Source organism: Sturnira hondurensis, unplaced genomic scaffold, assembly GCF_014824575.4.
Source record: "Sturnira hondurensis isolate 20B ecotype Veracruz unplaced genomic scaffold, ASM1482457v3 Scaffold0009178, whole genome shotgun sequence".
Lineage (NCBI taxonomy): Eukaryota > Metazoa > Chordata > Mammalia > Chiroptera > Phyllostomidae > Sturnira > Sturnira hondurensis.
In genome coordinates this window covers 673,203-699,189 of record NW_028081809.1, presented here as the reverse complement: position 1 = coordinate 699,189, position 25,987 = coordinate 673,203, and the positions used below count along the sequence as shown (strand labels likewise).

Below are 25,987 nucleotides of genomic sequence, written 5' to 3'. Positions count from 1 at the left end.
TTGGCTATCATAAACAAAGAAACAAACAACAAGTGCTGGAGAGGTTGTGGGGAAAAGGGGACCCTAGTTCACTGTTGGTGGGATTGCAGACTGGTACAACCACTATGGAAAACAGTATGGAATTTTTGAAGAAAACTAAAAATGGATGTGCCTTTTGACCCAGCAATTCCACTCTTGGGTGTATATCCTAAGAACCCTGAAACACCAATCCAAAAGAACCTATGCACCCCGATGTTCATAGCAGCACAATTCACGATAGCCAAGAGTTGGAAGCAACCTAGATGCCCATTGGTAAATGACTGGATCAAAAAACTATGGTACATTTACACAATGGAATTCTATGCTGCAGAAAGGTATAAAAAACTACTACCCTTTGGAACATCATGGATGGAACTGGATAGCATTATGCTGAGTGAAATAAGCCAGGCGGTGAAAGACAAATATCATATGATCTCACCGTTAACAGGAATCTAAACAAACCAAACAAGCAAGCAAAATATGACCAATGACACTCAAATATGGAACAGGCTGACGGGGTCCAGAGGGGAGAGGGGAGAGAATCATAGGGGAAAAGGGGATGGACTCACATGAACAAGTATAAAGGACACATGGACAATAACTTGGGGTGGGGGTGGGAAGGGGAGGGAGGTGGGGAGCATGGGGCGGGTGGCGGGCAGGGTTGGGAATATAGGACAGAAACCTGTACTTGAACAAGAATTAAATAAAAATTATATTAAAATAAATAAATAAATAAATATGATCTGTTATATAAAACAATAAAAATAAAGTAACAAAATCTTTAAAAAAATAAAAATAAAAAGATATGTTTAAATTACTGTCCTTTGTAGTTGCCAGTTTATTATAGACACACTTGAGTTTTGTATGTCAACTCAAGCATAAAGAAATCTTTCCTAAATATGTCTGCAGATTCTTTGTTTTTTTTTTTCCTATAGACAGTCACACCGTCTGCAAATAACAATTTCTTCCTTCTTTCTTCCCAGTTTTCATAGAAGGTGCTCTTTTTCATGTAGAAGGTGCCCTTTTTCTTATTCCTGGTTTTAAAAAGAATTAATTTAACATTTCACTGTGAAGAATATTTGTTAAACTTTTTTACAGATGCACTTTAGTTCCTATAGACACTTCATTTAATTTTGCTTCTGATATATTTTTATCATTATTAGATGATGAATTTATATTCATTTTACAGCAAATAATTGTTTGCATTGTTGAAATGATTTTATGATGTATCTTTTTTAGTCTGTTAGTTTGCTAAGTAACCCTTGTGAGTTTTTATCTGCCTTTTCATGCTTGAGAAACCCTCGATTTGGTTATGCTGTGTTACTACTTTTATATTTTTCTGGGCTTGGCTGACATGTTTTATTTTATTTTATTTTATTTTTATTTTAGGGTTTTTGTATATTGATTGGCATATTGTTTTCCTTTCTTGTACTTCCCTGATTTGGATTTATATCAAGTTTTTCTCTATCCTGTGGAAGGATTTGATAGTTAATTGGAACCTATCTGGGCCTGGGGGGTTTGAACTGTTGATTCAATTTGCTAATTGTGTTAGGACCATTTAGGCTTTCTTGTGTCAGTTTTAGTAAATGGTCATTTTATAGAAATTTATCCATTTAGTTTTGAATTTACTGGTATAAGATTCTTCATACTATTCTCTAATTATATTTTTCACTTCCACTAATCCATAGTTATGTCTCATTTGTCATCCCCGAAATTATTTCTATGCCTTCTCTCTTCGTATTGTTGTATAGTTTAATCTCATCAGATGTTTGTCTAATTCATTTTTTTCTCAAACAAGCAGCTTTTTCCTTTATTAATCTTTTCTGTTGTACTTCTGTTTCCTCTTTCTTTGGTTTATGCTCATAAATGTATTGTCTCTTTTATTTCCCTTTTGAGGAGCTTACGTGATTTTTCCTTTGGTGTATTTTTTAATTTGTTATTTTGTATTTGGAGGCAGATTATTGGGCTCCATAACCCGAATGTATTGGACTACTTTCTGAGGAAATGTTCATGAGAAAATATATCTTACGTTTCTGGTTAACAACATGGGAAACACATGAGTGATAGTATGGGACTTTTCATGAATGTTGGAATGAAGTGAAATTAGGAAATCTATACTCGGTCATTTTTCCCCTTTTTTCACTACTGCTCAGAGTCCTGTTTATTCAAACTGCAGTCTCTCTTATCCGCTCCGGTATCCGAGAACCATTTCCCTGAAGTGTCTTAGTTTTAATGTCTCCATTTGTCCTGCATACTCCACGAAGTCAGCGCATCTTTTTAATATTTCTAGTCCTGAGTGGACGGTTTGTAGTTCTCATAGCCTTCCCTTCATTGGTTTGAAACTGCCCAACACAAGGAGTTGAAAGAACAGTACAGTTTCCATCACAATCAGTTCCATCCACTCAGCAACCTTGTTCCCAATCTGGCCACGCACATCTGCCCTCTCATTTCTTTTCCAGGGAGCAGAGCAGGGCTTGTCCCCATCACTCTGAAAGCATAACAGACTCTCACCCACTTTCAACTCTCTACTCCCAGCAAATTTTCCAGGACAGACTTGAGATGCGCCAAAGGCAGTTTTCCAATTGTAAATATTTAGAAAGTTCCAGTCCATTTATTTTTGTTTTGGTTTTTAACCTCCAAAACACTACACATCTCTCTCCCACACATTTAGACTTACTGATTCAGTCTGTCTTGTATATCTGTGTAAGTCCCCAAACCTTACTTGCTCTAATTTTTATGTGCACTAAGAAGAGCATCCGTCATCCACACAGTGACATGGGCGCTTCTCCGGGCACTGGTGGTGCGGCGCTGACAGGTGCCCAGCCTGGTGGGCCTTGGGCTCTAGCAGAGCAGTGGGTCGGCAGTCCTAGTGTAACTGGAAAAAACGAGTGTGGCTGCCTGTCACTATAAAAGCGAAACTTGTGAAGCAGATGCTGGTGCAAAAGAGAAGAGGTTTTATTCAGGGGCCGCACAACCTGGGAGAATGGAGAACTCCCATCTCAAAAACCATCTTCTCTTTCTGCCGTGGAAAGAGGTCCAACTGTGTCCTCAGCAAGGCCAAGACAAAAGCCAGTGTCCAGAGTTCCTGCTGCATTTTAAAGTGCAGTCCTGTGGACCCCTCAGGCAACTGCCAAGTGGTCTTAGCCCACATCCAGGCAGCTTTGCGTGCTGCTGTCCATTTCAGGCTCCTTCCTGGAACCTGCGTGCGGGACCTGCATGGCCATGGGCCATGTGGCTTCCAGAGCCACATGGTCATGTGCTCCAGGGTGAGAGAGTGCACAAATGCATGGACTAGTGCATCACCAGGTGGGCAACAGAGAGCCAGAGAGGCTCCTGAAGGCCACGGGCCATGGGACTGCCAAGGCCACATGGCCTATGGAGAGAACGGGCAAGTGCCCCATGTGAATGCAGGTCTGGGAAGATGGGCTGGGAACTTCCTGGTGCCCTGAAATCCCTTCAATTAATAGCTACTCTGTGGACACCCATTGAGTCTCCTCACCTGGACTCCAGGAGGAGTCTATCATTGTACTAAACAGGCTCCGTGAGCCTCGGAGGCAGGGCACAGCTCTGGGTGTTTTGAGTCTGTTTGTACCTGAACCTCCTAACTCCTCTGTTTCTAGTTTCCTCATTTGCCAGATGGGGAAGATAGAAATTCCTGTTTGCTACAGAAAGTCACCCTCTTTGTGGCATACCCTCCCCTGTGCTTGCCCGCACCCCTTTCACTGCCCCTCCTGCTGCTCACCCCTGAGGTCCAGTGTCCCCTGAGACACAGCCAGTGCGCTCTGCCTGTGTGGCCTCCTCGCTTCGATTATCACATCTTGCTGAGCCTCAGTTTCTCAAACTCCATCTTGGATAACTATAGCATCCATATCATAAAATTATTGATATCATTGAATGACCCACAGCAGTAATTAGCACAGTGCCTGATACATAATGTATTTAAGGACTAGTATTCGTTGACAAATACGAGTCACTTTGTGACATATATATTTTATTCATACTATTCACTTTCATCATTATTATAACGCAAGCCCAACAAATGGTTGAGTAAGCTTTGATAAACCCACTTAATGGAAGTCACATAGCTGTTAATGAACAAAAACTGTATAAGATATTGAATGCTACTTATCATACAATTGTAGTGGAAAAAGCAGGAAGTCAAATTATCTTTATACCACAAGGACCACCATGTAGGAGAAATGAGCCAAGCACTCATCAGAAAGACACCGACAGGAACCCATGGCGGAGGCTGCTGTGCGCTGACAGCAGGTTTTTACTGGATGGACGTTCCCTTGGAAAACACTCGCCCTGCGCATTTTTTCAAATGTATTTCTTGGTGAAGAGAAAATAATAATGACAATAATAATAATAATAATTGTCTTGGTGAAGACAAAATAAAAATAATGTATTTTCCCTTCAGTTTCCTGGCATTTAACATGGACACAGTTGGTAACCCACCTTTCTGTTGAAAGCAGTGGATTTTCATGAAAGTGTTCCTCATCAGGGTTTATTGGCCAGAATACACTATAAGGTAAGGATACATTGTGCTGTAGTTTTCCTCTTGACATGTGTTTAAGGCGTATTCTTATGGGTGAACTATCTGCTGAATGTAATAGGTGCGGAGTCAGTGTAATTACAAGCTTCTGGAAACAGCTGGCCTTCCTACAGTCCACTCTGCATGATGGCCTGCCCACCCTGGAGGTGCTGGTGCTACTGGCTAACCCTTTGCACTCATCTTTTAGAATTCTACCTGCCAGCATCTTCTGGCTGTTGTGGGAGTTGGTAGATGGGATAATTTTAAGCCCTTAGTGGAATTGAAAAGTTATTGTCTGTATGTATAATGAATACATTGTTTTCTGGGGAAAAGTGTGCCAGGCATGTGTAAAAAATGAACCATTTGATTAGCCTGACAGACACTCTCTTTCCTATTAAAACATCCATGATGCTCTTGCAAAGATACAAAACCTTGCATCGGCATTGGTAGAAACCTAAAGGGAATGTTCACCAAGCACAGTGCTGATGGGGTTGGTTTGAGAAAACACCCCCTGCCCCAGCTTACATCTGTTCTGTCTTCTAATCACAACACTGAATATACAACAAGAATAAAGAAAAGGATTTGCTTGTCCTAGCCTCTACCAGGCTGAGGGGGTCAGGGCTCTCGAAACCTGAAACCAAACCACTGTTAACCTCTGCATGGGAATTAGCCCAAATCTGGGCCCCACGTAATTCTCCTTCAGTTTCATGCCAGTTCCAAGATCACATCTTCCCATAAACACAGAGTGAGTAGAGGGAGAAGGATGAGTGGCACATGGGGATAGGTATTCCCTTAGGAAGTGCTCTGGAGGCAGAGCATCCCTGGGAGCATATAGTGGTCAAGATCCAACCTGGTTAAACAGGGCCAGACTGATGAGTACCTGTTGGGAACTGGGCCATGTGGTGCAAATCAGACCACCCTCCATGTATTGGGTTGGCCAAAAAGTCCATATTGTTTTTACCATAAAATAAAAGACATGTTGTTCATTTTTACCAATAACTGCATTACTTTGGATATTTTGAATATGTCTATCTCTCACGTGGTATAACAGTGATCGTTCTTAGTTATTGCCTGACTTGATAGCTCTCCACTTCAACTGGGCTCCCCAACCATGGAGCATCGTACAGCAAGAAGTCTCCAGCATAAAACTTCGCAAACAACTTTTAATACGTTCAATCAGTCACAGCATCTTCTCCATACACTGCACAAATCTTTTTTTTCTTTGGCATTTCAGTTGCATTTTTACCTCTTGAAATAATAAAGCATCATATGCCAAAATGTTGCTTATTTTCTTCCACCTTCAATATTAAAATGGCTACACAAAAATTTGCCAATTTTTATTTTTTAAATGTACACTGATATGACAGCTTTCACAATCTAACAAAATTGTTCTGAATGAAGTTAAAGACAACTAAGTGCTACTAGGGCCATATTATGGGAAAACAGAATGAACTTTTTGGCCAATCCAATACATTTCTGAAGTGAGGCCCTGCCAGTTGCTACACTGCAGGTGAGTTTAAGTCACTCCAGGTAACCTGCCCTTATCAAACATGTAGACAACCCAAATGAGAGAAGGATGCCATCAAAGGCAAAAATGTTATAGCTGCCCCAGTGAACAGAATTAGCAATGGATAAAATGTAATCTGTGAACTCCCTTTCCAAGACTGTGTAAAGTATAAAGACGGAGTGGCAAGAGATATCATAAAATATGCAGAGTGAAAGTAGTAAAAATCCAACCTGTGGATAACAAATACTCCTGATAATGCTGGAACAAAAGGAGCAGAAATAATAATCACAGACATGATAGAAGAATATTTTCCTGAATTCCGGCCAAGATGGAGGTGTAGATAGAAACCTTTTGCTTCCTTGCACAACCAAAAGGAAAATAACAACCAATCTAAAATCAATAAACAGCCAAAAGTGCTAGAAAATCAAACTGCATGAAATTCTGACAACTGAGGAATTAAAGAAAAAATCAACCAGAACAACCAGACCGGTAAGGCGATGGACCACACAGGCCAACTCAGGAAGACCACAGCAAGAAGGCAGAGCTGGCTGCCTAGCTCGGAGGGCTGGGCCATGGGGCTGACTTAAGGGGAAATTGAGACTCAGAGTTGATACGGTGGTTGCTATAGTAGGAGAAACTCCCATTCTTAACTTACAGTCCATTGGAAAGTGTGCTAGAGCCAGCAGGTGGGCTACACTGTTCCCTCTCTGGCCCCTCCCCCACAGGAAGCACTGAAGTGCAGCAAGGAGGGTTGCCCTGTCAGGTGAACACCTAAGGCCCCACCCCCTCACAACCTATCAGCTGTGCCGAAACAAAGAAATATGGCCCAAATGAAAGAATAGAGTAAAATCTCAGAACTAAGCGATGAGGAGATTGCCAACCTATCAGATGAAGAATTTAAAGCCCTGGTAATCAAAATGCTCACAGAACTGATTGAGCTTCGTTGAAAAATGGAAAGACAAATGAAGGACACACAAAATGAAATAAAGCAAAATATTCAGGGGACCAACAGTGACAGGAAGGAAACCTGGAAACAAAGCAATGATTTGGAACAAAAGGAAAAAATAAACATCCAGCCAAAACAAAATGAAGAAACAATAATTCAAAAAAGTGAAGAAACTCTTACAAACCTCTGGGACCACCTGAAACATTCCAATATCCAAATTATAGGGGTGCCAGAAGGAGAGGAGAAAGACTGAGAAATTGAAAACTTATTTGAACAAATAATGAAAGAAAACTTCCCCAGTCTGACAAAGGAAATAGACTTCCAGGAAGTTCAAGAAGCCCAGAGAGTCCCAAAGAAGTTGGACCCAAAGAGGAATGCACCAAGGTACATCATCACTAAGTTGCCCAAGATTAACTATGAAGAGAGAATCCTAAGAAGCAAGAGGAAAGGAGACAGTTACCTACAAAGCAGTTCCTATAAGACTGTCAGCTGATTTCTCAAAAGAAACCTTGCAGTCAAGAAGGGGCTGGAGAGAAGTGTTCCAAGCCACGAAAGGTAAGAACCTACATCCAAGATTACTCTATCCAGCAAAGCTCTCATTTAGAATGGAAGGGTAGATAAAATGCTTCCCAGATAAGGTCAGGTTAAAGGAGTTTATCATCACCAAGTCATTATTATACAAAATGTTAGAGGGACTTATCTAAGAAAAAGAAGATAAAAAATATGAACAGTAAAATGACAACAAACTCACAACTATCAATGAATGAACCTAAAAGAAAAGAAAAACAACAGAAACAAAAACTAAGCAAGCAACTAGTACTAGAACAGGAATAGTATCAGAGAAATGGACATCACACGGAGGGATTTCAGTAAGGAGGGGGAAGAGAGGAGTAGGGGGAGGAAGCACAGGGAAGAAGAAACATAATTAGCAGGCATAAAATAGATGGGGAGAGATAAAAAAAGTGGTATAGGAAATAGAGGACTCAAAGAACTTACATGTATAACCCATGGACATGAACTAAGGTGAGGGGGATGCTGGAAGGCTGAAGGGGTAGGGTGGATGGGGTGATAAAGGGGGAAAAATTGGGAAAACTAATAGCATAATCAATAAAAATACTTTAAAAATATTTTTTAGTGTAAAAAAAATCAAGGTTTTCATGGGGGAAAAATGGCCATATCTGGATGTAGCCTGTACATCTAGAGAAAAAAGATGATTGTGTAAGCAACCAGACAAAAAGTAATAGCTTACCCACAGAGGGAAAAATTNGGAATAGTATCAGAGAAATGGACATCACACGGAGGGATTTCAGTAAGGAGGGGGAAGAGAGGAGTAGGGGGAGGAAGCACAGGGAAGAAGAAACATAATTAGCAGGCATAAAATAGATGGGGAGAGATAAAAAAAGTGGTATAGGAAATAGAGGACTCAAAGAACTTACATGTATAACCCATGGACATGAACTAAGGTGAGGGGGATGCTGGAAGGCTGAAGGGGTAGGGTGGATGGGGTAATAAAGGGGGAAAAATTGGGAAAACTAATAGCATAATCAATAAAAATACTTTAAAAATATTTTTAGTGTAAAAAAAATCAAGGTTTTCATGGGGGAAAAATGGCCATATCTGGATGTAGCCTGTACATCTAGAGAAAAAAAGATGATTGTGTAAGCAACCAGACAAAAAGTAATAGCTTACCCACAGAGGGAAAAATTAAGCTAGCTCTGGTTTTTGCCCACCAGCTCTGCATGGAGAAGTACCTGCTTCTCTCCAGAGGCAACGTCCTGATCTAAGCGCCCCACTCCAAGCCACGTTTAAACCACAAACACTGGCAGATACCTAAGAATCAGAAGCAATTTCACCCATTTGGCCTTCTTTAAAAGTTATTCAACCAATGGTGGCAGGGTCTGGCGGGCAAGTATTATCATTTTCTGTCTCTCAGGGGGACAACCCTGAGGCATGTTCTACACAGAGTGAGCCCCAGTCTCCACAGTGAGGCTCAACTCAAGGATGTGTCCTCGTATTGACCTTCTTAGTTTTACTCTTTGGTCCCTTTCCTGAGATCACTTCTAAAATAAACTACCAGTGTGTTATCTTGTAAAAAAATCTTTTTCAAAGATGTACTCTATAGGACACTTAAAATCAAAATTAATAACTAAAAATAAGAGAGTGAAGATCTAAAAGGATAGGTAGTCCTGTGAAACCAGTCAGTACCTATGTGTTCTTAAAATATAGTTACCAAGTTCAGAGGCTAAAAATGGTTTTTGTTTTGAGGGGGAAACATGGTTTAAAAAAAACTCTTGACTAATTGGTTATATAATAGTGTGGGTTTATAATATATTTTAAGGTAAGATAAAAGCTAAAGTGAAGTAAAAAACATGCTCAGCTTCTTACTTCAATGACAGGGTAGGCACAAGTCATTGTTTAGCTTTGGCTTTGACCATCAGAGAAACAGGTTAAAATTGTTTCATTAAATTGAAAGTGAACATGGGCACTAAACACAGGACACTTATTATATAAATCTCTACAGAAGACACGTAAGATAAACAAGTGACCAGAAGTTTGTATAATCAGATACAGGGGAGTGAAGAATGAGTTAGTGCGTCCTTGAGGCCTCAGAGACCCTTCAGTGCTGCTCCTTGGTTTGAGAACTCCTCCAGGTTCGCTTTCTGAAAAAATCTGGATCCTGGTCACTGTGATGTCCCCTTTGTCGGCTATGTAACTGGGCTGCGTGTGAGTCCCTGCTGCCTTACAAATCAGGGTAATGATTTGTTCTTGAAATACACTAATCTGGTGATTTCTTGAAAACAACTTTTCCATTACAATATGATCCCTGAATTCAATCCACAGTAAACCATGAGGAGCGTCTTCTGTGACATTTTCATCCTACAGTCATAAATCCCTCCCACTTCTGCCTCTAACATGAAACGAAAGGTTTCAATTCCCTTAGTGAAAGCATAGACTCTCAGATTAGATTGGAAGCAAATCTAGTATACACATTTTATATAGAAACAAATCTAACTGTATATATTGATGTGTAGTTATATGCATCAAAAAAGATTTTAAAAAGAATACATTTGGATTGGGCAGTAGCAAGACATTTTCTGATAGCTTTCAGAAGATTGATATATTAGTCTGCTTGGGCTGCCTTGACACAATACCAGGGGCTGGGGGTGCTTAACCAATGGGAATTTATATTCTCACAGTTCTGGAGGCTGGAAGTCCAGGAGGGAAGAACCAAGAGCCCAGAGCGTGGGTCCAAGAGCCTTGGACAATGAAAACTGGGCACAGGAGAACATACCCAATCAAGAGGCTTCTGACATTTGCTCAGCTGGATTTGGGTTTTTTTATGGATCACTGGCGCCTCTGTTCCTCCCATTTTCTTCCTTCTTGTGCAAGAGTATATATGGTGGTTATTTTGGCCAATTAGCAGACGAGTGGCTTGCCTCTCTGGCTAACAGCCTTCAATCAGGAACTGTATTTAAGGACTGACATTTGAGGAGCCCTTAAAGTCTGCACCTAGACTGCATGGAAATGATGGGATTCTGGAATTTTAACTAGTGCTGTCATGGGATGAGACTTCTGTGGGCCTTGGGAAAGAGCAAGGATGGGCTGCGATGGGTATGTCCATGATGGCCTTCAGTGATCCTGCTTCCTGGTATGTACACACCTTCATCTAGTCCCCACACTGTAGCAGGGCTGGTCTGTGTCACCACTAAAACACAGCAGACGTGATGGTATGTCTTTCCTGAGACCATGTTATAAATACATGGTGGCTTCTCTCTTAGTGTCCCTCCCTCCCTCATGTGGGGGCAGTGTCAGGAGCAGCTGGCAGCCCATGAGCTTATGTGGCAAGTAACCGAGTCTTCTTGGCAAAACCTGAGTGAATTGGCATGGAAGTGTTTCCGCCAGCCTTATTCATGTCTTCAGAAACCATGGCAGAGAATAAAAGTTCGTTTTGCAGATGCTGAATTTGGTGGTAAGTTATTGCACAGCAATAAATAATTAATATAGCATAATGAAAGAAAAATTTGTTCAGTAGTTTGGGCATTGGTACACATTTTTCTAAACAAAATAAAAAAAGGAGATTATACTGGTTTTTAACCAACATTTTCATTTAATAATCTGAAGTGGCATTGTTTTTATGTCACCAAGAACATGATTGCATGACAAAACACAAGGGCTTTAGAATCAGACAACCACATTTTACCACTTCTGATGCTTCTAACTTTTCCGTTATTTACAGAGAGTGCCACAGTGAACACACGTAACAGTGTGCAGACTTTAGACTTGACACACTGCCAAATTGTTGTCCACAGGTGTTGGACCAAACTGTACTTCGCCAGGAGTTGCATTTTGCACACTCATTTTTCTAACACTTTACTTCTTCAACTTTCTCATATTTTATCTTCAGGATTAAGGAGTTTGTCATCTTTTCATATTTTTATTTCATTGATATTACAATGGGTCCACTGTAAAATATTTACTTTTAACTCTATTTAACTCTATGCTCTTTGGTGCTTATTTAATATTCGGAACTATTTTCTCTTATAACTGTTCTCTGCCAGAGGACAAATTGTGTACAAATGTCCATCTCCTGATTTTGAGCAAAGAAAGCCTTTACACACACATGAGTGTGATTTCTGAATGTCAAAAAAATTATAGGCTTGTGGTATGTGAAGAAATACAAAGGCTTTAGAATCAGACAGTCATCTCATACTACTTTGGAGCCTCTGCTTCTATTACTGTAAATCTGAGATAATAAAAATAGGTACAACACAAACTTGTTGCGAGGCTAGAATAACATGGAATATGTTTTTTTAAAGCATTTCTAAAAATTATACACTTTGTATTCATGTTAATTATCTTAGTTACTACCATTAATGTAACCATTTTAATGGTCAATTCAACTAAATAGTCATTGGCAATATCATTTTCCAGGGCTAAGCCTGGGAAGAGCCCAAGACCTATTAAGATGTGCTCCTGCCTTGGGTGAGTCCGCTAGTTTCCACTCAAGGTACAATGAGATAAGTGCTAAATTATGACCAGGCCTACAAGCCTAGAGGGAAGCATATTGACTTCTATATTTTAGTCTGTATTTTTGGCTCAGATTTTTGTTCAGTTAGCTGTATGTTGGCATGTCTGCCTACATTAATTTTGTGTATCTTGAAATAAAATGGTCTATTCAGCAGTTTGAACATCTGACCCAAACAGTCTGGACAAGAGCCTTTGGACAGTGTCCAGAGGTGGGTGATTTCATCTAGAATTCCAAGATTTTGTAAAAAAAAAATAGCCATGTGATTTTGTTGAGGATCTTTTAAAAAGGCAAAAACATGAGTGAGCTTTAGAAATCTGCTTTTCTTCTCAGCTCTTGAGTAAAGCTCTTTAATTTTCTTCAAAAGCACATTTTATTTTAGAGAAGCTTGGCCGACCCTTGTCTGCACATTAGATGGTCCATGTGCTTCGTACCCTGGAATGGATGTTAAGGGCTAGCAGTTCAGTCAGCGTTGGCGAGTCAAAGCCACTCGGTCCTCATGAGAGAAATGACCGGTTTCAAGTCCTCATAACAAAAACTGAGCAGGTGGAGGGATGAGACCGCAGGTGGGGCAAAAACTGCTCTGTTTAACCAGGACTTGATTCACATCCTGTCTCTCACCACACTAGTGGCTCCCCGCCTCAGGGTGTATAAGAATCAGATGCAGGTTGCCCTCCACCACACTGAAGGCTGAGTCTCAAGGAAGAGGGAGATGGTTTGTAAGTGACCATCGCTCAAAATCCAGGGGCAAACTAACTTGGAAGCAACCACCCTAACTTATTTTCCCTTATGCGGAATTTGTGGTTTGGATGGAGAACTGGTAGAGGGTGGACATAAGATTATTAGAGAGGTAACTTTCCAGAGCTTTCTGTTTAGAAAAATTACTGTCACCCACAGTCTTTATTGTTGTGCTCAGTGTGTGACCTGACTAGTCTTTCGTGTACATGTGACTTTAAAGCTCTTAATTTAGATCTTTAAACGTCTTACAACCATTGTATTTCTGTATTTTTTTATTGATTGATTTTAGAGAGAGAAAGGAAGGGAAAGAGGAAGAGAAACATCAGTTTGTTGTTCCACTTATTTATGCATTCATTAGTTGATTCTTGTACATGCCCTGACCGGGGATCGAACCTGGGCATAATGCAGGTGGCGCTCTAATTAACTGAGCTACCCAGCTGGGGCCATAGTATTCCTGTAAGGGCTATCTTTCTTACAGATGATGCCAGCTATGCTGTTTGTTATCACTAAAACTGCTGAATAGACCATTTACACTGGCAGTGTCTTTGCTCGGGTCACTGTGTTGGGGTTTGGAACCTTATCTGAGCTCTTGTCTGTGGAAAGTGTAAGCTGCCTGCACTGACAGGTGGATGGCACACACATGGCATGTGCTGGAGGTGGGGCTATTGGAACCTCCATCAGTCACAGGTCCTCAAGAGCTTTGGTCACAGGGTAGCGGGTGTTGCAGAGGGGAGCTGGGAAAGGCCATTGTTGAAGAACCTAGAGGGGAAATCTGGTGCTGGTTTGCTGGTACTTCTCTGAGAGTTTGATGGTGAGGACAGGGAATAGATAACGGCTGGGTTGTGTTTGTTACACTTTCTAAAACTAACACAGTGGCCTGAATAGCAGATGTTTTACTGAAAATATCATGGCACAGAAACATCAAGAGCTTTGTTCCAGAGACAGATCATCAAAGACGGGAAACAGTATTAGAAACTAAATTTCCTGAGTTCGTAGTTCACTTTGATCTTAATGCATCATCTGCTGACTTCTGTGGTCGAGTTGGATTGAAAAGACAACCAGAAGACTGGGACAACCTGATGCAGGGGCCTTTGTATCCACAGAACTTGGGTGCTGCCTAAGCCAAAGGGGCTCCCTCTCTGCTGACTGCTGTTTGAAATTCCTTTAATGGGAACATAATTCCATTCCTCAGTGAGAAAGGATGTTTAAACTTGGGAGCCCCAGGGGTGGGAGAGGGTGACTAACTGCACCTCTCAGGAAGCTAGTTGTACGTGGTGGCTGAGGAAGGGGCAGATGGTGGTACAGCGTGGACAGGCAGGAAGAGCCAAGACTGGTGGTGCCTGCCTCACCTATGGGCAGTGCTCCCAAGCCTGTAGCTTGGCACGTCCTGCTCTGTTGGTCCTGGTTCTAGGAAACGATTCTGTTTTGTGATGTTTTCCTCTCTCCTTCCCATAGCAACCGAGTTAATATTAGGAGTTGCATTTCCTCTTTCTCGCTCACTTCTAATTTTCTCTATCTTTCTCTCATAGAAAGCACCCTAAATTCTCTTTCTAGAGAAACCTCTTATGGGTAATGAATGAAATAGAAAGGAGGAAGAGGAAGTGAAGTGAAGACAAAGGAGAAGGAAGTTGTATCCCTGACAGCCACACGGGGGATGCAGTCATTCCTTTGGTGAGAAAGCTAGAAGGACCCCTCAGAGGTGATCTAGCCAAACCTGCCCTTTTACAGACAGGCAACCTGAGGATCCAGAGAGTGGTTTTGTCTAAGTAACACAGTCATCAAGAACAAATGTGAGACTGATACTTGATTGTGCAAATATTCTACTTTTCCTTAAAATTTTTTCCCACTATTTTTAGTATCCATTTATGACTTTTCCTGGCAACAATTACTACAGAGGTGTTTGCCTAGTAGGGACTTCCTGTTTACCTTATTTCTACTTCGTTCATTAATTAGAAGCAAGAGATGTTCCTTCTCCAGTTACGTATTTATTCCATTTATATCACTATAGATTCAGAGATATCTATTCTCTGTTTGGACTCCAATCCAATACTCTAATTATTTATTTTCTTGTTCGTATTGTTCCAGCTTTGGCCAGCAAGAGCTCCTTAAGGTTAGATCCGAAGCCCCTTTCATATGTCCCCATCCTTTTTTAGCACTTCGTAAATTTTCTCGTACCCCAAATGTTCCGGGTACATCTTGTGTTTTCCTTGCCAGACCTACAGCCATCCATTTCTCCAAGAACCCCTGGTTCCTTTTACTGGAGAAAAGTATTTAAGAAGCGATATTTGGTTGCTGGGTGTACTGATTGCTAGTGGGATATCACCGCTTCTACTTCTGTTCTGAACTAGGGAATATATATGTGTGTTTCCTAACTCTTACACTCTCACAGAGATCTGTGTGTATGTATTGGGTTGGCCAAAAAGTCTGTATGGTTGTTTATATAAGCTTAAAGACACATTTTTCATTTTCACCAGTAGCTTTATTGATTTGGATATCTTGAGTATGTTGACTATCTCCCATGTGGTGTAACATTGCTTGTTCTCAATTAATGTCTCAATTTGATCGCTGTCAACTTCAACTGGTCTAACTGAACATCACCCAATGAGAAATCTCCAGCATGAAACCTCACAAACCATTTTTGACAGGTTCAATCAGTCTCAGCATCTTCTCCATATACTACACAAATCTTTTTTTTTTGCATTTCAGTTGCATTTTTACCTTTCTTGAAATAATAAGGCATAATATGCTGAAGTGCCACTTATTTTCTTCCATCTTCAATATTAAAATAGCAACACAAAAGTTCACCAATTTTGATATGTTTTTTAAAAATGGAAGCTGATATGACAGCTGTCACAATAAGACCTACCAAAATTGTCTCAAATGAAGTTAAAAACAACTAAGCTCTACTAGAACCATCATACAGAAAAACAGACAAACAAACTTTTTGGCCAACTCATTATATTCGAAACCATGAGTTCATACAAAGAGTCCTGATTACAGTAAAAAACCACAGGCCTTCCCTCCTTGTCATATGTAATTTCTGTCTCTGGCTTTCATTGACTACAGTGTGTGTACATATTTGATCTTCCGTAGTACACATATTAAGTCATTTCAGGATAGAACACAGTGGTGCTGTTTGTGAATCTAGCTCAGAGCATCTACTCAAAATAGTACTCTGATTTCAAAGTATTTCCGACTTTCACTTGTTTTTCCTTCTCCACACTCTTCAGTAAACTTACGTTATTCATTTGCACAAAGTTAGGTTCTTTTGTTCCTATATGTCTTCTACTTTGGTATTGCCCTACTTTCGGGTTGATTTTACTCCTTCATATTTTGACTATGTGAAAAATCACTAAGTTTCTAGAACTCAAGGCTGCACAAAGAGGTATGCTCAAAGAACTCTCACTCCTTTCTCACCCCTGCACCCCATTTCTATTCCTTCCTTTCTTCCTATACACCTCCTGTACGTGTCCAGTCGTTGTGGTTTGGGGATTGTCTTTTCTGTATTTCTTTCATATAGAAAAGCAAAAATGTGTTTTCTTAATATTGCTTTCTCTCTTATATGAAGGATAGTATACTATAGATACTCTTCTGCATTTTTGCTCCATTTAACAGTGTATCTGGGAAATCATTTCACGTCAATTTATAAAAAACTACTGCATTAAAAATAGCAGAGTAATACACCGTGTGGATATACCATAGCTTATGTAACCCCTCTCTAATATATGGGCATTTAATTTCCTTCCTAACACTTTTAGTTGGAACTAATGCTACAACGAATAACCTGATGCATGTGAATTTTAGTATTGCTTAGGTGTATCTTCAGTGCAAATTTCCAGAGACGTGGTTGCTGGATCCAGTGGTGGGTACACATGTAGTTTAGTGAAATATTGTCAAATTCTTCTTTAGAAGGACCAGTTTGCACTTTCTACAGCAATGTCTGTTCCCTCACAACCTTATGAACAGAATATGTTCTCATACATTTTTATTTTTGCAAATTTGATAAGTGAGAAATGATATCTCTGTGTTGGTCTGATTTACATTTCTCTAATTATGAGTGAGTTTGAGCACTTTCTCATCTCTGTGTCATTTTAATATATTTTTATATATTATCTATTCATATTATTCTCTTGTTTGTCCATTGGGTTTTTGGTATTTTTGTCCTATCAATTTTTAAGAATACTTTTTGTATTAAGGATCTTAGCTTTTGGTCATATTGTAACATTTTTCTCCCAGTTTGTCACTTGTCTTTTGACTTTGTTTATGGTAATTTTTGCCATCTCAAAAATTTTCTTTAAATTTTTGTGGCCAAATGTAGTAATATTTTTCATTGCTTCTGGATTTTAACTGGCAGTTCAAAAGCCTTTCTCTACATTTAGGCTAAAAAGGAAATTGCTACACAGACATCTCAATCTTAATGTCCTGAGGAATTAGCAGATGGAGTTTGAGCCTATCAGAAAGACTGAAAATTGAAAAGAAAATCAAAAGAAAGGGCGAAGTCACAGAAAGGGAGTTGCCCCTCAGATCCTTACCAGATAACTGAAATTTGTGTTGGTGGACAAGCCTCCAAAGAACTCAAGTAATATTTAATCTGGAAGGACTGAAGAGCTGAGCAGAGAACTTAGCTGTTTCCTACCACACGGGAAGTAGGATGTGTTGTGAGTCCTGCCAAGTTAAAGGGACATGGTAAAGTCCATGGGCTTACTACTGAGACCCTTGACGTGTCACACTGCAGGCCTGAGACTGTGTCCCAGGAGAAGGAATTCACCCAGGAACAAAAGGTGCAATTAAAAGAAACTGAAGAGAAAATTGGAAAGATTCTCCTTAACAAAGCATAGATCCAAGCCTCCATGAATTCAAGTTTATCTGCTAGTGATTTAACTGCATATGGAATAAAACTTAACACTCTTTTAAGGAAGATAACAAGATGCAGAATGGGTATTATTTACAGTGTCCAGTACAGTAAAATATTACCAGATATATGAAAAAATGGAAACATGTAATCCACAAACAAGGTAAAAACCAATGGAAAAAACCTTCCAAATGACCCATATGTGGAAATGAGGAGGCAAAGCCTTTTAAAAAATATGATGAATTTATTAAAGAGTGAGTGGNTAAGGAAGATAACAAGATGCAGAATGGGTATTATTTACAGTGTCCAGTACAGTAAAATATTACCAGATATATGAAAAAATGGAAACATGTAATCCACAAACAAGGTAAAAACCAATGGAAAAAACCTTCCAAATGACCCATATGTGGAAATGAGGAGGCAAAGCCTTTTAAAAAAATATGATGAATTTATTAAAGAGTGAGTGGGATATAATAAATGGAAATTTCAGGAGATGTATAGAAACTTTAAAAAAAAGAAAGAACCAAATGGGATAAAAATAAAAAACCACAGCATTATAAATAAAAAATTAATTGGATGGGATTAATATCAGATTGGACACCACAGAGGAAAGAGCCAGTGAATGTGAAGACCGTTCAATAGAAATCATTTGAACTAAAGCACAGAGTGATAAAAGATTGGTAATGTGAACCGAGCCCCAGTGACCTGTGGTACAGCGTCACACATTCTAACGTGCATGTAATGGAGTCTCAGAAGAAGATGAAAGAGAATGGAAAGAATAAATGATAGCACATAAATTCTGAAAGCTCAGCAAGATTCAAGCAGAGAGGATTAAAAACAAGCAAACATTAAAACAGGAGCATGTCATAGTTAAACTGCTGAAAGCCAAAGATAAAAAACAAATTGTAAAAGCAGCCAGAGAAGAAAGAGCGTTAGTATATCAAAGAAACAATTTTAAGAATGCTGGTGATTTTCATTAGAAACTGTAGAGCCACAGGACAGTGAAAAGCTCTCTCTAAAGGGCTGCTAAAAACAAAGAAAACTACCTTGAGTTCTAGATTTGGTAAAGATACATCTAGAAATTGAATTAAAGGCCTTTTCAGGTAAAAGAAAGCTGAGAGAATTTCTCATCTGCAGACCTGTACTTCAAAGTCTTAATGTGCAGGTGAAGTAATTGTTTACATAGAAAATATGAAAGTATTTCCAAAAAAGTCCAAAAACAAAACCACAAGTACTACCGGAAATAACAAGTTAATATAAGGTTATGGGATACAAAGTCAATATTCAAAGTAAATTTTATTGTATATGTAATCAATAGACAATTGGAAAACATAAAATTAATTTTACAATATTCTCTAGAAACATGAAGTTTTTAAGAATACTTTTTACAATAAAAATTCAAACAATGCAAGATCTGTACACTGAAAACTATAAAATGTTGCACAAAGTCATTAAAGAAAACCTAAAAAAATGCAGAAGCATACCATGGTTGTGCATGAAAAACTCAGCATTGTTATGGTGATTGTTCTTCTCAAATTAGCCTCTAGACTTAACACCTCTCTACCAAAATCCCAGCAGGAATATTTTTACAAACTCACAGGATGATTTGACAATTCATAGGGGAATGCAAATGGCCTAAAATAGCCAAAATAACAGTGAAGAAAGTTGAAGAAACATGGAATCCTGATATTACCTGACTTCAGATTTTATGCTAATGTTCCAGCTGTCCAGACAGTTTGTGACTGGGATGAGGTTAAACAAACAGATTGACAGAACCCTACATAGAGGCCAGAAATTGACCTGCATGTATATGCTCATGTGAGTTTTGAAAAAGGTATGAAGAAAATTAAATGATGACAAGATTTTTTTTCAACAGATTGTGCAGGAAACAACTAGATAACTGAATGGGAAAAAAAAAGAAATTACCCATGACCTATTTCTTGTATAAGACACCAAAATTAATTTGAGGTTGATCACTTAAAGTGAAAGTGAAAACTATAAAACTCAGAAGACAATGCAGTAGAATATCTTTGTGGAGTTGGGTAAATCTAAGATTTTTTTTTTAGAAAGGAGATGAAAAGCACAAGCCAGAGGGCATGCGTGGGTTAGGTGGAGTTGGGCAAAGCGGGGGAATGGGGACATCTGTTAAAAAAAGCCCATACACACACACCGTTAAGTTAAATGTTGATTCATTGGATTTTTTTCAAAATTAAAACTTTTTTGTTTTTTAAAAAACACCAAAAAGAAAACAAAAAGGCCAACTATAACCTTGGTGAAATTATTGCAGTGTATATGTATCTGACAAAAGACTTTTATCTAGAATATATAAAGAACTTTTATGACTCAGTAATAAAATGAAACAATCCAAGAAAAATTGCACGAAAGACTTGAAAAGACACTTCAGAGAAGATAAAAGAATGGTAATGAGCACATGAAACTTTGTTCAGTCTTATTAGTCATCAGGGAAACAGAAATTAAAACCACAATGAAACATCACGGCACTGAAGTGGTTTAAACTAAAGTGATTGATAACACTCAATCCTGGTGACAACACGGAGCAGTGAGAACTTTCATAATTGCTGCCAACGGTGGCAAGTGGCAGTGGCCACTCTGGAAGACTTTGGCAGTCTTTTGTAAGGTTAAACATTATTTATACCTACTACGTCACCAGCAATTCCCTCTCTAGGCATTTACTCAGGAGATAGGAAAACATGCTCACAAAAGGCCTGCAGAGGAATGGGGCAGCTTTATCAGTAGCCACCAAAAACTGGAAACAGCTCTAATATTCATTATCATAGGACTGGAAAAACCAATTGTGGTATATTCATGCAACAGAATTCTACTTGGCAATAAAAATGAATAGACTAGTGTTACAAGCAGCAACACAAGTGAAATTTACAGATGTTAGGTTTGGTGAAAGAAGGCTGACGCAGAAGAGTTACTAATGTATGATTCCATTTAATGACGAAGAAGAGGTGGTGACATGAACCTATGGGGATACAGGGGTCACAGAGGTGGAGACTGTGGCATGGACTAGGAGAAGGAGTACGTGGGGAGTGGGAAATAGCTGTATCTTGGTCTGGGTAGTTACACGGGTGTACACACGTGTAAAAGTTCATCAACCTGTAAACTTAAAGTTTATGCATGCTACGTATCAGCCATATGCATTTTATACCCCAGTGAAAAGGTTTAACATTACAACTTAAATAGTGCCTCATGGTATTTAAACAGGATGTTTGCACTTACGGCTCTTCATCATCTTTTCACGTCAGAAAATGGAAACTTACAGGTTTCCAACAGGAGGCGTCAGCTCCTGAATGTGCTGATACACTAACTGTGGGAAGGAAGAAATGGCTGCAGTAAAAATCTTCATCAAGTTTCAGTTCTCTGCTAGACACTTCTCAATACCGTACCAAAACATAGTGGTGGGTGCCCAGGCCAGCCGGCACCATGAAATCCATAGAGCATGGTGAAAGATGACAGGTGGTGATATAGGCCAGTGGCTGGGATCACAAGAGTCTGGCAAGAGGCGCTATGTTGAGGGCTGCCCCTGAAGGAAGGCAGGTACACCCTAAAGATTCTGAACCTTCTATTTAGAGATCTTGACATCTGTGAGGCTGGACCACTGAAAGCAGGGCCCTGGCTAAGGTGGTGAGGAAGAGCTGGTCATGGATAATCTAGGACAAAGGGACAATACGAAACTCAGTTCAGAGACAAGCGAATCTGGTAACATGTGCCAAACCCTGGGCTCATGATTGAAGAGCATACCAATACCATAGAACTTACATTTTTCTAGTTGATGGTGCACTAATACTGGTGAGCTTGACTTGGTATCAGTGAATACTGAACAACAGTCTCTCTCCTTCTTTTTGTCTCTCCTGGTATTTTTTCAGCATCATTGAGGTATAATTGACCTACAGCATTGTGTAAGTTTAAGGAGTATGATGTGATGATTTGATACATGACTATGTTGAAAATTGATTACTACAGTAGTGTTAATGAATACTTCTATTACCTCACATAATTATCTTTTGGGGGGATGGGGGTTAAAAATTTAAGAACTGCTCCCTTAACACCTTTCAAATATATAAGTGTAATACAGTCGTTTTAGGGGTAGTCACCTGGGTACGTTAGATCCCCAGAATTCATTCATCTTATACCTGGAAGTTTGGACCTTTTGACTAACATTTTGACTAATATCTCCCCATTCCCACCCTCCACCCCCTGGCAGACACCATTCTACTCTGTCTCTGTGACTTCAGTGTTTTTAAGTTCCACATATAAATGAGGTCTTGCAGTATCTGTCTCTTTGACTTGTTTCACCTAGCACAGTGCCCTCAAGCTCCTATCCATGTTGTCTCAAATGGCAAGATATTCTTTTTTTCTCAGGACTGAACGATCTTCCATCATATGTATACACACATCGTCTTTATCCATTTATCTGTAGATGGACACTTGGTTGCTTCCATATTTTGGCTAGTATAATGGTGCATTGAATATAGGATATCTCTTCAAGGTAGTGATTTCGTTTCCTTGAGATACTCTTAAGTGGCATTGTTGGATCATATGGTCGTTCCATTTCTTAATTTTTGAGGAACTACCATGCTGTTTTTCATAGTTGTTGCACCAATTTACATTCCCACCAGCAGTACATGAGGGTTTCCTTTTCTCCACATCCTTGCCAACACTTGTTATCTCTTATTTTTTTGATAATAGCCATTCTAACAGGTGTGAGGTGATGTCTCATTGTAGTTTTGATTTGCATTTCCCTGATGATTACTGGTGTTGAGCATCTTTTCATGTATTTTTTAGCCATGAAAAAGCTATTTTTGTATTTCTTCTTTGGAAAGTGTTGATTCAGGTCCTCTGCCTATTTTTCAAATTGGATTTTTTCTTTTTACTATTGGGTTGTATGAATTCCTTAGATATTTTAGACATTGACCTCTATCACATATATGTTCTGCAAAGATTCTCTCCCATTTCATAGGCTGCCTTTTTATCATATTGACTATTTCTTTTGCAGAAGATTTTTAGTTTGATGTCGTCCCACTTGTTGCTTGTGCTTCTGGTGTCACATCCAAAAGAATCATCGGGAAGACCAGTGTCTAGGAGCTTTTTCCCTATGTTTTCTTCTAGGTTTTATATTTATTCTAAGTCTTATATTTGTCTTTAATCTATTTTGAGTTAGTTTTTGTGGCTTGTGTAAGATAAAGGTCCAATTTCATTCTTCTGTTTGTGGTTGTCTAATTTTCCCAACAACATTTAAACAACTACCTTTTCCTATCAAGTATTCTTGGCTCCCTCGTCAAATATTAGTTGACCATACATATGAGGTCTTACTTCTGGGCTATCTATATATATACACAATTTATTTATTTTTAGAGAGAGGGGAAGAGAGGGAGAGAAACATCAGTGTGTGGTTGTTTCTCACATCCCCCCTAGTGGGGACCTGGCCTTCAACCCAGGCATGCACCCTGACTGGAAATGGATCTGATGACCCTTTGGTTCACAGGCCAGCACTCAGTCCACTGAGTCAGACCAGCCAGGGCTATTTTGGGGCTCTTGGTTCTGCTCCATTGGTCTGTGTGTCTACTTTTATTATAGTACCATACTGTTTTGATTACTATATCTTTGTAATATAGTTTGAAATCAAGAAGTGTGATGTCGCCCTGGCTGGTGTAGCTCAGTGGATTGAGCATGGGCCTGCGAACCAAATGATCACAGTTCAGTTCCCAGTCAGGGCACATGCCTGTGTTGTAGGCCAGTTTCCAGCAGGGGACATGTGAGAGGCAACCATACATTGATATTTCTCTCTGTCTCTCCTTCTCTTCCCCTCTAAAGATAAGTAAATAAAAAATTTTTTAAGAAAGAAGTGTGATGTCTATAGCCTAGTTTTTCCCAGGATTGCTTTGGCTATCCAGGATCTTTTGTGGTTCCATATGAATTTTCAAATTGTTTTTTCAGTTTCTGAGGGAAATGCCATTGGAATTTTGATAAGGATTACCTTGAATCAATAGATTGCTTTCAATATTGTAGACATTTTAACAATATTAGTTCTTCTGATCTATGAACATGGGATATCTTTCCCTTTATTAGTATCTTCAATTTTTTCATCAATGTCTTTTTTTATCAATGTCTTTTTAGTGTACAAATAGTTTACCTTCTTAATTATATTTATTCCCAAGTATTTTATATTTTTGACAATAATTGTAAATGGGATAGTTTTTATTTCTTTTTGAAATATTTTTGTTAGTGTACAAAAATGCAACTGATTTCTGTATATTGATTTTGTATCCTGCAACTTTACTAAATTCATACATTGATTCTAATAGTGTTTCAGTGGGATCTTTAGAATTTTCTACATATAAGATCATGTCATCTGCACATAGAGACAGTTTTACTTCCTTCCAATTTGGATGCATTTTTTTTCCTTGCTCAAGTGTTCTGGCTGCAACTCCCAGTACTATGGCAAACAGGACCGCTGAGAGTAGGAATCCTTGTCTAGTGTGTCTGATCATAGAAGGAAAGCTTTCAACCCTTCACTGTTGAGCATTCACTGGGAGCTTGAATGACAGTTTCTTGAAGTACTCTGTGATGATGGGGTAGACTTGTTCCGGGGCTTGATGCTACTGGAGACCGAAGTATTGGGATAAACAGGAATGAGCCTATAATTCTGTTTCATTCTGCCCTTCCACAAAGCCTGTGGGCAGACCCTCATGATTAGCTGGGATCAAGGATATTTGATCCCCGGGGATCAATGAGGGGCAGCCTAGGGCCCAGTGCTTTGCCCTGTAGCCAACAACTTGATTGCAGGACTAAGAAGAGAGAAGTTGTCCAGCAGATGCAGGGGTCTCCATCAGTTTAAGGCCCTTAGAACCGAGCATACAGGCTTCCTAATGTAGATGACATTAGGAAACAGCAGTTTGCAAAGGAGGGAGTCAGATACATCTCTATAAATAGGGCTTCATACCTCCCTGCTGGGCCTCTCCACTGAGGCAATGCTAAGTCCCACCTGTCCCTCTGCCAGCTTAGTGGTATGGGGACAGACACTTACTGACCTAGGATGCACGTGGCAGCTCTTGGTGACCTGTCCCCTTCCTTCACTGCTCCCCAGAACCGGCACCGCAGGCTGCGGGAACAGGCTATTCTGTTATGTGGTAAACCTCTGTGTTGAATCACTGCTTACTCACAAGTATCTCAGACTCCTCTCCCTGCCAAGTCACAAAACTCATACAGAGATTGCCTCACTTTCTGAAATGTGGGATGTTTTAGAATTCCTCAAAGGTTAGCCAAAAATATTAGTATCTTAGTGACAATGAAATAAAAATTCTTTCTTGGAGCTTCAGGTACATATTTAAATAAACAAGAAACAAAAAGACCTGTAACCATTTTTATTTTTAGCGAATCATTCCTCATTTGAAAGATTTTTCTCCCAGTGGGCACTAAGCAAATTCTAGGTCAGTGATGATGTCTGAGACATGATGGCTGTCCTTCACAGTCTCCAGGTCGAGGGGGAGGTGCAGTGAGAGGTGTCTGAGCAGAAAGAGGACCATGTCCTTCTGTAGGGCGAGTGTCACATAGAGCAGAGTGTCCTTGGGCTGAGTCCTGCGTGGTAAGTGGCAGAGCATGCCATTTCCCCCCACCGCCAGGCAGAGTGGGGCGGGATCTCTGAAGCAAAGCATGGATGTGAGCAAGTGCCTGAGCAGCAAGCCAGTCAGCATCCCGGAACCTGCTAGAAAGTCTGGAAAGGACCCATCAGACTGATGGGCTACTTCAGCCTATCGGTCCTCACTGAGTCCTGTGTACACTGTGAGCGGGGCTAAGAACCTTCCATCTTCCCTGCAGGTGACACAGGCCATGATCTGACCGTGTTGGTGTCAGAAAGATCATTCTGGAGTCAGTGCTGAGAGGGTGACCCTTTGGAAAGCCACAGTACCAATCACCCTGGAAGCATTAGGATCCAGCTCAAGCTGTAGGGTGATGGCTGTGAGTATGAGGGGCATTTGGTGACACTGGGGTCAGTTTTATGGGGAGAATGCTGAAGGTGGAGTCATGAATGGTCCAGCTTATGCACTGGGAAGATAGGATGCCACCAGGCACGTGGAAGCATAGAGCCCCTGTGAGTTCTAAACAGCAGTGCGTTCTTCTCTCTCTACCCTAATCGCCTGTTTGCTGGATTCAGCCTAAACCCCATGGGGTGGGTATTCCACGTGTCATACCCACTGCCTTTCATGCAGCCCCCAGAATGCCTCCTCTAGCATTTCATGGGCTGAGCACCAGCTGAGCTGCCACAGAGATTTAGGAAACAGATCTCAAGGCCTCATTTCTTTCACATATTAAATGTACATCATTCTGCCTTATGTCAG

General features: G+C 39.9%; 1 protein-coding gene across 1 annotated transcript in view; it reads left to right on the top strand.

Annotated features, from left to right (window-relative positions):
* Positions 1–25,987, top strand: part of ACOXL (acyl-CoA oxidase like) — a 263,368-nt gene that overhangs the window by 190,873 nt on the left and 46,508 nt on the right. The window contains 3 exon segments of the mRNA XM_037056729.1: positions 3,203–3,284; positions 4,439–4,470; positions 4,473–4,549. Of these exon segments, the coding sequence (XP_036912624.1) occupies positions 3,203–3,284; positions 4,439–4,470; positions 4,473–4,549 (191 nt within the window).